This window comes from Scomber scombrus, chromosome 11 (assembly GCF_963691925.1).
Source record: "Scomber scombrus chromosome 11, fScoSco1.1, whole genome shotgun sequence".
Classification (NCBI taxonomy): Eukaryota; Metazoa; Chordata; class Actinopteri; order Scombriformes; family Scombridae; genus Scomber; species Scomber scombrus.
This window is the reverse complement of record NC_084980.1, coordinates 19,585,990-19,598,023: the sequence shown is the minus strand read 5'-3', so window position 1 is coordinate 19,598,023 and position 12,034 is coordinate 19,585,990. Positions and strand designations below refer to the sequence as shown.

At 44.1% G+C, this 12,034-nt stretch overlaps 2 protein-coding genes across 2 annotated transcripts in view; both read right to left on the bottom strand.

The window, feature by feature from the left end:
- The window catches only part of skila (SKI-like proto-oncogene a), a 33,691-nt gene that overhangs the window by 7,883 nt on the left and 13,774 nt on the right, over nucleotides 1-12,034 (bottom strand). The window contains exons 2-4 of the mRNA XM_062429061.1: nucleotides 4,571-4,666; nucleotides 3,710-3,795; nucleotides 1,462-1,604 (exon numbers count right to left, since the gene is read on the bottom strand). Coding sequence (XP_062285045.1) covers nucleotides 1,462-1,604; nucleotides 3,710-3,795; nucleotides 4,571-4,666 — 325 coding nt within the window. The remainder of the gene's footprint in view (nucleotides 1-1,461; nucleotides 1,605-3,709; nucleotides 3,796-4,570; nucleotides 4,667-12,034) is intronic.
- Nucleotides 4,444-12,034, bottom strand: part of prkci (protein kinase C, iota) — a 62,452-nt gene continuing 54,861 nt past the window's right edge. The window contains exon 19 of the transcript XR_009926969.1: nucleotides 4,444-4,458. The gene's annotated coding sequence lies outside the window, so the exon portion shown is untranslated. The remainder of the gene's footprint in view (nucleotides 4,459-12,034) is intronic.

The following is a 12,034-nucleotide window of genomic DNA, read 5'->3' as shown; positions in this document are numbered from 1 at the left end:
AGGATGTGGAGATAGTGGCCAGGAAAAGGGAGAGAAAGGGAGGATGGAGAGAAGAGTAGACAGATTGGTTGGAAAAGAGAAGGGGGAGCAAAATGCCTGAGAGATACAAGAGAGACAGCCTGGTAGTCAGATGTGGCGTAATGGCAGTCAGCAACCATTCCTGTGATTCATTCTCTCTTCCTCCCTCTCTTCCTCCCTCCCTCTCTCTCTCTTTCTATATATACACACATACTCACACACACATATTATTAATGCAGGCTTAATATACACCTTTTAATGTCCACATTAAAATACACACCAAGCGCAGAGAGGAGGTCATTGCCATTTCAACCCCTCTTGTTCATCAATAGCGAGGTGCCCCCAGAGTCTTTATGTGAAGGTCAATGCATGATCATGTGCATCGCTGCAGGCTGCAACGTCAAGTGTGTGCATATGTGTTTTGTGTATATGACTGTAGTCAATGTAAATACCTCAAAAGTGACTTAGGTAAACCTCTGTGTGTGTGTGTGTGTGATGGTGGTTTCCTGTAGGTTGTATGTTTTCATTGGAGTGTGCTACATGAACACGATACAAACGTCCCCTCTGCTAATGCTGTACATATGTAAATTGCTCTCGATTGCTGTATGTGTGTCATGTATTTATAGTAGGCGTGTGTCAGCCGTGTTTGTGCGTCTCGCGTACACAATCTGATATATTAATAATAAAGTATCATCACTATTGTCCGCATCTAGTTCTTTTATGGGTACCCTGTAATCTGAAATTGCTTTTACAGCAGATTTCAGAGCAGAGCGTTTAAATAATTGACAAAAAAATCTTTACTCAAGGTTCTTTTTCCAGAGCTTTCAACCAGAAAAAGCAATCAACTGGATCTTGGGGTAAGATATTTTTTTGCTAAGCTGCCGTCTTCAAGGTCAAAACTGCACTCCATACTCTACAGAATTTAAAAATAAATTAAGTTTCAAAAAGAAACTGAATGAATATTATTCAAAAATGTAGTTTTAAAACACACAATAAATAGAATCGCTGTTGCATTAAACTGGATTTACTCTATATTTGTATTTTTTTCCACTCCTGAATGAACTTTTTTATTGAAATACCTTTTTTCTTTTTTCATGTTCATTACATCATTGATACAGGGCTACGGTTTTGGATAATGTAGCTAGACTGTAATCATTTAATGGTTAAACTGGTAGTAACTTCTCACCCATTCATACATTGCATCCCAGCTCTGCTCCTCCTTTTTTTTATTTGCTTGAACACAACTGGAGTGTGTAGGCGGTTGTATTCATTTTTACAAGAAGGTCAAGTAAGAAACGGTATTGTTCAATCAATTTTTCTATTCAGTTTGAGGGCAGGGTTTGACACGAGTGTAACATCCTAACTGAAAGGATTTCAGGTCCTTCGGTCAGCTCTCTGTGTATTTATGTGTTTATGTGTGTGTGTGTGTGTATCATTACTGACCCATGGGTGGCTCATCGTGGCCCAGCACTCTGCGGTTGTAGTGGTGTTTGAGGAGCGCTCCGAACATCTCAGGGCTCATCTCCGCCTCCCTCCGCAGAGACACGTTGGGAGCCACCATCTTATCGTATGTGTACAGGTAGTAACTGGGACAGGAAAGAAAAAAGGGATAAAGAAAGACAACATTTAAGCACTGAACTTAACTTATATGCAGATAAACATATATTATTGTAAAGCTAACACAAATTTATATTAATTTCAACTCCTAAATTCCTTCATCTCACAAAATATAGGTTGGTATGAAGCTACATTTCTTATTAAACTAAAATATTTTGTCTTTGGTTTTGTTATTCTGTCACAATGGCGGCAATGTCCCCTTTCACATACTTCTGCCTTTGCAGTAAATATCATAAAACATTACAAGATATGGACTTTGCAACACTGATACATATATGCCTGCAATAACTCACACTGTATGGACCTTGTACCTCTGAAACAACGCAATTTAGACAAATCAGAGTCATGGAACAATAGTCAATTGGTGACTGATTCTGCCTAGCAGCGTCTGAGGACAGGAGTGAAACACAGTGCGGAATATGGATATGTCTTATCGTGTGTTTACAGGATCTCAGCCTAAACAGACCTTCGGCTTATCACAAATGTCCAGGTAGTGGGTAACAACTGAGAGAGAGATAGTGCCTGGAGATGCACAGAAGCCACTGAGCCAACATTATCTGTCTATTCCTGGCTGCATGGTGGGAAGGGAGGAGGGAGAAATAGAAAGGGATGGAGAGATGGAGATGGTGAGAAGAGAAAAAGAAGAGAAGAGAAGAGAGGAGAAGCTTTGATCCCCTCCCCCACCAACAGTCCCCTCCAGACAGAGCTCGGGATGGAGCTGTGAACTAGGTTAAGCATGACACCTCGGTGGGGCTCTGCCTGCAAAACTACAGCACTACCAACCAAGCTTCCTCTCTGGACGGGAATCTGAAACTGCTTAACGTGAAACACCTAAGATGTGATTGAATAATGTAAACCTGAGCTCATATTTGACAAGTGTACCGCTAATGGATGTCGGTAGTAACCCAAATACGACGTTAAGTGCTGTTTGGATGTCTATCACGCTGCACAATTCATTATTACTAACGCTGCAGTGCAACAGACATGCAACAAACTGGTCTGTGCAGGTCCTGACTGGTTTGAGAGTATAACAAACATGTGACGCTGCTAGGTGACCAAAGCTCTAATCCTGCCAATTCGTCTGGCCTAATGTCTGCGTGCCTCCGCTCAGTCAGTATGTCGAGTCAGTCACATGCAGCGACGGCGCCATAAACCATCTAATTCCAGCCTTTAATCTGGGCCAGATTACTGCGTGAGCTATCAGAGCGCCATATCCAAACACAGGCTGGTGTGGCTCTAGGGGAGGGATGGAAGGAGTGACGGCAAACCAAAAAAAAAAAAAAGGAAAAACGAGGGCTTTGAGAAGAAAAGGGAAGGAGGGAGGGAGGCAGAGGAGTGTCGCATGTGATGAAGGATAGAAGACAAGGAGAGGATTGACAATTTGGGGAGGGGAATTTTTTTCATTGAAAGAGAAACTGCGGTCAGAATGAAACTTCAGATTACTTCGCACCCAACAGAGGGACAAAAATCACAAACACACCCATCTGGCACAGTGACAGCAGAGAACAGGAAGCAGAAATCCGACTGGTATCGCTTCAGATATTGATGGATACTTTGTTTAAGCAGGCTAGACGAACTAGAGCTTTATATGTCTGGGCCAACAAAACTATTCAAACAACTTAAAACAACAAACTTAAACCAACCAGACTGTTCAAATTTACACTTTTCCTTAAATACACATGACAAAAGTGTACTTAGCAATAAAGTAGTGATTAAATCCAAACAACATTAAAAATCTACAAATCAAAGTAGTGTAGAGATGAAACAATTAGTAACTGCTTAGTTTATAAGCTGTAAATTGTCAATTATTCATTTTAGTTATTCATCACGAAAAAATTGTTACACATCCTCTGCATACAGCCTCAAAGGTGATGATTTGCTGCTTCCTTCTGTTTTCTATTTTTGAAAATGTAATAACTTTGGGATTGTGGTCCAACAAGACGACATCAACTCGCCATTTTGGTACTATTTTGAGATATTTTCAACATTTGATCAAAAAAATCACCTGAAACCGAAAATAATCATTACACTGGTGTATTTGTGTTGTAAAAACAAGGATAAGATGGTGTAGTACCTGGGGTGGACCAGGGTGGGGTGGCCTGGCTCCTCCTTGATGTCCGAGAAAAGTCGGTTAAATACCAGCGTAGGTGAAGTTTTACCCTGTGTTAAACACACAAAAAAAACACACACACACATAAATATCACAGAGCACAGCAACATATTGTCTTTTTATGCTATCGTTTTACAGATACAAAGGCTCAGAATGACAGCTCCTCCATCCACATGTATTGATCTTTGAATATAATTTTGTAGTTGAATAGTTGAATTATGACAATGACAATCAGATGCATGCGCGCACGCACACACACACACACACACACATGCAAGCATGGAGAGAAACAGCAGGAGGAGAAGTGAATGTGCTGTACTGCACATGGCGCTCTCAGAGTCATAATCTAATAAAGCTAATATATGCATGCATACATGTGGATGAGGGATCATCCATCAGGCGTCAGCTGAGGAAGAGTGTGTGCATGTGAGTGTGTGTGTGTGTGTGTGTGTGTGTGTGTGTGTGTGTGTGTGTGTGTGTGTGTGTGTGTGTGTGTGTGTGTGTGTGTGTGTGTGTGTAGGGAGAAAAAAAAGATAATCATGATAAAGAGCTCCGTCCCTGTGTGTGCATGTAAGGTTAGGGTGTGTGCAGCTGTAGGGGGAGGTGAAGAGCAGAGCCTTTCAGCAGAGCAGCTTTATCTGCGGAGAGGAGAAGCGTGCCGCTATGAATGGGCGAACAGGGGGTGTGTCTGAACGGGGGCGGGGGTGGTGACCCTGAGAGATGACCTGTGTGTAGAGGAGAAGGGGGGACGAGAAGAGCGGCAGGAGGTGACAGAGAGACGGCTGGATGAGTACGGGGAGGATTCGAGGGAACCCAACGACTGACCTTTCTCGCTGGTTCAGTTTCGTCCAACTTGCCGCTTGGGGAGCAGAGATCTGCGGAGGATTTCCTCACCTGGCTCTCCTCCTCCTCCACCGCCTTCTGAAACACACAGAGATGGAGAGACAACGGTTAAACAGACATCAAGGGTAAACAGGAAACAGAGAGAAGAAAGACTCGAGATTAAACAGACAAAGAGGACCAAGATAGTAGTGTGAGTAGTGTGAAAAAGATTTCTTAGAAAATTCAGAACAATTAAGTGCAGAGCGTCAGCGTGGGAAAGAGAGGAAGAAAGTGAAGAGAGAAAAAAATTACAACTGGCACTGGGTCACGGAGGAGGAAAAGATAGAGACAAATGACATTTAAACAATAGGAAATAGAGACAAATGACATCCAAGAGATAGAAAATGGAGACAAATGGCATTAAAGGTGAACAGTACAATGAGCTATGGCCTCAGCCAGTCGTGATACAGTGTCGGAAAGAACGAAGGCTGCAGGGAAAGGGATAAACTAAGAGGAGAGACTGAACGAGCCCTCTGAGGAAGTGCCCATGAATAAAACACAAGAAACGCCGAGCAGATAGACAACATGGCTACAACATGGCCTGTCGTTACATGCTCCAGCGTGTGTGATTCATACTGTATGCTGTACATGCGGCCTCTCGCTCGACGTGAAGATACGTACATGTATGTGTGAGTGTGTGTAATGTTTATGATTCATTGTGTCAGTGTCGAAGCCTCCGAGCCCTGTGTGTTCAGTAAATACTGATGGCGTTGCCTGTAGTTTGAATGTCTGCATGCTTTTTTTTTTAAGCAAATCCGGGACACGCTCAGCGAGAGGCCACAAGCTGATGGAGTTGATGCTTATCTGCGGCAGACAGGCCTGACACTAAACTCCGGCTTCCTGCAGTTCACACACACACACTTTCAACCAAAGTGACAGGTAGCACAGGCACCAGAGGAACACTGGTTTCCAGCTATAGAAACCGCAAGGTGCAAGGTAGCCCACATCTACAGATAGAGAGGGAGAGAGGGAGGGAGGATGGATATGCAGAAGAAGACGAAGACGAGGATAGAGGAAGAGGGAGAATTCAATGAGGAGAAAAGTGCAAGGAAGCAAGGAAGAAAGAGAGTTAGAGGTTGTAGAAAGCATCAATAATTGACTTACTAGCCTTTTAAAGCCATCTATAAACATTTATCCACAGAATGCATGTGCGCACGCACACACACACAGTCGGGCATGGCGAAAAACAAACAGACAGCCTTTCATCAGCTAGAGTAAAGGATTTCATTTTAATGCCGTATCGGCTGAGAGGCGCTTGTCATTACTAGAGCTAAACGAGTTCAAGACAATACGACTAAATTATTGTGACGGCTAGCTGTTAGCAACCAGCAGTCCAGCAGCAGCTTCATGGAGTAGCTTTAAATTAGCTGTGAATTTTTTGCTTACTCACTGTTTTATTACATGTCTTTGATTTGTTGCCAAGAGTTTGATGATCATTGTCAGTATAAAAACAAACATTCTCTATAATATATAACCATTACATTACATATATGACTGTAGTGAGCATCGTACTGTCTGAATCTAAACATATTTAAATTACGTTTTCTGTTATGACACAGAAAAAACAACTATTAGTAGTCCTGATTTGTGTGTGCATTAGTGTGAACTGTGTGTAGGGGACATTCCCTTGTTTACAAAGGCATGGATGAATGAGCGAGTGCATGCAAATAAAAAAGACTGGAGCCATATGTTTAACCAGGTGTGTGTGTATGTGAGTGTGTGTGTTTGTGTACAGAAAAAAAAGGGGGGGCTCGTCCGTTTACGAGCGCTTGTAGTTGGTGGGTTTTTTTTTCTTCTTCTTATTTTTTTCTCTAGGAGGCAGCACTGCAGCACTGAGGGGAGGGACGAAGAGTGAAGTAGAGGGAGAGAGAGAGAGAGAGAGTTGGATGATGGGACAGGGCAGTTATAGAGGAGGAAGGAGGAGGGGGAAGAAAAAGGGGGAGGAGAATTGACAGAAACAACAATGAACCCACTGCAGTGGTGTGGAGGTGAGCTGGATCCCCTCCAATATCAAGGTTGTCCGTGTATGTGTGTGAGTATGTGTTTGTGTGTATGTGTGCGTGTGCATTGGAGGCAGTTGCTACTAAATTCCCTTAATCTCAAATCTGTCACTCCCCCTGCATCTGTGTGTGTGTGTGTGTGTGTGTGTGTGTGTGTGTGTGTGTGTGTGTGTGTGTGTGTGTGTGTGTGTGTGTGTGTGTGTGTGTGTGTGTGTGTGTGTGTGTGTGTGTGTGTGTGTGTGTGTGTGTGGGGCAAATACAGACAGAGGGACACCATGAAGCCAAACTGACATTAACACGAGGTCATCCAGAGGTCTTTCATCTGCTTGACCCCCATGACAGCAGATGCTCTGCTGATGAGACAACTGACAGCTCATTAAAGAGGTAGGCCTGGGTGTGTGTTTGCTTGTGTGTGTGTGTGTGTGTGTGTGTGTGTGTGTGTGTGTGTGTGTGTGTGTGTGTGTGTGTGTGTGTGTTTGTGTGTGTGTATTTCTCTCTTTGTGAGGACAATTTCTGCACTGTGATCTCCCACTACTTCATTGGATTGTGTGAAGGTTAAGACCTGGTTTCGGTTTTAATGGTCAGATTAGAATTAGGTTGTCAATGATGGTCCTCAGAAGTATAAAAAGACAGATGTGCATATATATGTGTCTGTGTGTCTGTGTGTCTGTGTGTGTGTGTGTGTGTGTGTGTGTGTGTGTGTGTGTGTGTGTGTGTGTGTGTGTGTGTGTGTGTGTGTGTGTGTGTGTGTGTGTGTGTGTGTGGAAAACGTGTATGTGTGTGTGTTCCACTAATGGTTGCCTGTGTCTCTCCCTGTAATTCCTGCTCACCTGACAGTTGACAGCTTAACACCCACCGCCCACTCTCACACACACACACACACTCCCCTGCTCATTATTCCTGTTGCTCTATACCCTCTATTCCTTAATAAATGTGTGCGGGTGCAAACGTTTGCAAATTTCAGCACAACTGTTTTCCTCTCCCCCATGTTGCCCGTCTCCACCCCTCCCACCCTGCTTTATTAACACACACCATGCTGCTACTCTGTCTTAATCTCTAATAATGAAGCACCTCTCTTATCTGGGTTGCTTCTGTGACACACACACACACACACACACAAACAGCCCCTAGCCCCCTACGTCTCGAGCCCTTTGTCAGGCCGAAGCTCGCCTTATGACAATGTGGATTAGCATTCCACACACTCGCTCAGCTGAACTCTGCCCTGTTGTTCCTAATCACCAGCAGTCTGCCTGCCGCTGCTCACACACACACACACACACACACACACACACACACAGTTCATCCAACCACCATACAACTAGATGAAAAATACTTCTCTAGACACATACACACAGAACCATGTGAACTTTTACAATGACCCATTTCCAGAGCCTCAGTAGAGTCCCCCAGACCATTAGCACACATGACTTTCTACAGTAGAAGCATTAATGGAGCAGAAAGTGTTTTTTTCCGTCTGGGAAGCCTGAGTGCTGTTAAATCCAACAATAACAAGCACGCCCCGTCTACCACATTCAGAACCGTACATTACCATACACAGGTCTGATAGATGCAGGTGGCAAGTACTTGAAGCGGGAGCCGTGTATTTCTACTGGGAGCTCCTTCTGTGCTTCCTAATGCAAAGCACTAACATCCAATTTACAGCAGAAATACTTGTTGCCTCTTTTCTCTTTTTAGCTGGAAATTTTTATAGCTGAAGGGCATTTGAAATTGAGGTTGACACTCTTATATAAACTTGTGGGAACAGTAATCCTAAAAAAAAAAAGTCTAAAAAAGTGTAAAGCCTGTGCATTTACTTTGCAATTAAATTAAGCTTCTTTTTTTTCCAATTTTAAGCAAGAAATGAAATTTTGCTCAACGCTCTAGGTTTCATAATTGGCTGTGCTAGCGCAGGCACCACCGTATCATTCATGAAGAGCTGATTTCTGATTGGGGTAAAGGCTTCCAACTTTATTAAAAAAAAAAGTTGACAACCACCCAATTTCTTTGCAGCAGAAGACTGCAGAGGATATAAGCTAGTCTCTTTCAGCTCTCGCCAGTCTCTCCGCTCATCCGGACAGATGACAAGAGTAGTCCGATTTCTTTCTCTCTTTACGATCAGAGTCGGCGCTCGCTGTAATTCATATGTACCTTAGCAAAAGGCGGAGACTCCGACACACGCTCAGACTGACACACTGCCACTCAGAGAGTGCAAATAAGTCCGAGGTCAAGCTCTCCTCCTCCTCCCCCCTCCGTCTCTCCGCTCCAGTCACATGGACACTCCAGATGACTGCCATCTCAGTGCGTACACACACACACACAGTCACTCTGGGCTATAAATACCCATGCTGTCTCCATACATGTATAATAAAACACATACTAGTCCTCCCTTCACATGTACACACAGAACGATGCATTTTCAATGGAGTGGATGAGCTCTCACTTATTAAAATGGAAACTTTAGGAGCAGAAAGGAAATGCATTCAGATGGATGATCTGTGATAAGCTGAACGTGTCACTCTTGTGAAGGCTGTGAACATTTCTGTAGATAAAAAGATAGATAAGTAGAGCTGAAATGATTGATTGTAAACTGACTGTGTTTGACTGTCGGACAGACCAAACAGGACATTTGATGATTCACTTTGGACGTCTTTCACTATTCTCTGACATGTTATAGACTTATAGATTTTTAGCAGATAGCATGTGTTGATTTTTCTGCTGTTTAAATGATAAGACAGTAAAACCCTGCCCAGCATACAACACACACTCAAAAAAAAAAACACACACACACAAACACAACCAGTCTTGACAAGCCCAGTGGCAAATCTTATCTAGGGCACAATAAAGAGTGCGCAAGCCTCGCTCTGACCTTTTATCCCAGAGCGGCGGGCTTGGGTGTGTGTTATTAAAATCAACTTAAAATCCCTGATATACACACACACACACACACACACACACACACACACACACGACCACTGTTGGGCCCAATTGTCTTCACATCTGTTAAAGCCCTGGCATCAGCAGTTGTGTACGAAAAAGCCAAAGCAGCGTCGCAATCTGGCTCAGGGGGACAGACACAGAGGGGGTTAAAAAAAAATGCAACCGTGCCACCCATCCTCCCTCTTCCTCCTCTTCCTCCTCCTCCCCCCTCTGAGCCATTCATGCGCCTGGCATTCAGTTAAGGGAGGGCAGAGGGTAGGAGAAGAGAACGATAGTAACGCAGCTCATTCTCCCTTTTCCTCTCAGGAGGAAGTAAACAGCCTTTATTTGGGTTCCCTTTTTTTTTTTTTCATTCTGCCTCAGACAGCGAAGGAGGAAAGAAGTCTTAACACACACACAGACACTCATAGAGACAGTCAGTCACGCCCTGTCTGTTTCTAGACCACATCCTGTTCTGCTGCAGTCGTCAACCGTGTCAAAGATCAAGCTACAGATACACAGATATATATACTTCCTGACCGAGCTATGCAACAGCGAGATATCGAGGCATCTTGGCTGCCTGAATGTGTGTCGCAGAATTCATTTCAGTCTCTTGTCCGCTCTTTGAAAAGTCTCCTTTTCACACACGAGTTGATCTATAGAGTGCAACGCAGCCTCTTTTGCTTGTTGTGAGGATGTGACATGTCTGTCTCTCTCTTTGGGGGTCTTTGGGGTCTGGTTTGTATGTGCTTCATAAATGAAAAGGTACTTCTTCTTGGATCCAGTGTTCTGGTGGTCCCACCTGGCCCCCCATACACACACACACACACACACAAAGACACACACACACACACACACACACACACAAAGACACTAGAGGCCTTTATATGGAGGTCTTAATCCAATAAGCCATTTATCCATGGACCGGGAGCTGCACTTTGTTTCAGCAGCCAAATCAATAACAGCCCACAAGGGAACCAGGCAGTAAAGTGGGGCATTTAAAGGAATACACTTTTTTTTTTTAGGTAGAGGTTCTCATTAACTCAGCAGCAACGTGAAATGAGATGACTGGATTTTATTTCACCATCTACATGTTTAGCTAACTTTTTGGTTATGTATAATGGTGGGATAGTTAATAAGTTTATTAGTAAGTATTTTCTCATGGTCTTGTAGGTGCTGAGGAACTTCTTTCGCCTTAGAAAAAAAAGAAGAGAGAGATAAGCGCTAATAAAAACAGAGCAGGGCACAGATGAGGACAGGTCTGACAGGTGGACGGTTAGATAAACAGGTGACAGAGAGGAGGAAAAAAGGGGGGGGGGGGGAGAATCGGCAGACAGCCAACACAGATGAGGAGACAAACAGACAACATGTGACTGTTTGTGCCTTCACACACACACACACACACACACACACACACACACACACACACACACACACACACACACACACACACACACACACACACACACACACACACACACACACACACACACACACACACACACACACACACACACACACACACACACACACACACCTGTTCCTCCCTCTTTCCAAATACAAAGAGAAAGAACAGAGCCAGACAAGCACACTGATAAGGATCAGCCAGACTAGTCATGCCAGAGTCACAAACACACACTCACGGGCAGATAAGGACAGGTTCATTCCCGACTGGCTTTGGCTTTAGTCCTCGGGCGCATTTTTTGCGCCACATGGGCACTCCGTCTAGACAGTCATTACATGCACGTCAAACACACACACACACACACACACACACACACACACACACACAGTGAGAGCCTTTCCCTTCCCCTGTCAACATGTTGAACGCCTCCCTCTGTAGCTAAAGCTCCAGTCAGCCATTTTACAATCCTCACAAGTATGCCACAGTCTTGATAACCAGAGCCAATGGGACCCAGAGGAGACACAGTTCATGGGAATCTCTGGGAGAAAATGTAGTGCCTCGGAGCAAGCTGTAAGTCATAGGAATTTCCCTCCCCTAATAAACGCGCTATCAACTGTCCACCTACTGTAGCTTTACCTCAGACACAAGTTTAATTTGGAAACCAGAAGCTGCATTTTCACTATGATCCTTCACATAAAAAGCAGTCTCTTAAGCTCTCCCTCGATCAATTTTTCTATTCATCTCTCCCTCCCTCCCTCTCACTCCCTCGCTCGCTCTCCCTTCTCCGTTTCTCATGTTTCACAGTCAAATCCCAGGTGGCGACTTCCAGTCTATATTCACAGCCGTACACGAGGAGGGTTGTAATAACGTTACCTCATGAATGGACAAATTGTCTGACTGGAATACATTCGGCAGGCCACACAGGCGAAGGTGTGCCCCGCCCCCGACACACACACACACACACACACACACACACACACACACACACACACACACACACACACACACACACACACACACACACACACACACACAGTATCTTTGACACAGTATACATCACAGTCTTGAAAGAAAATATACTGGCGC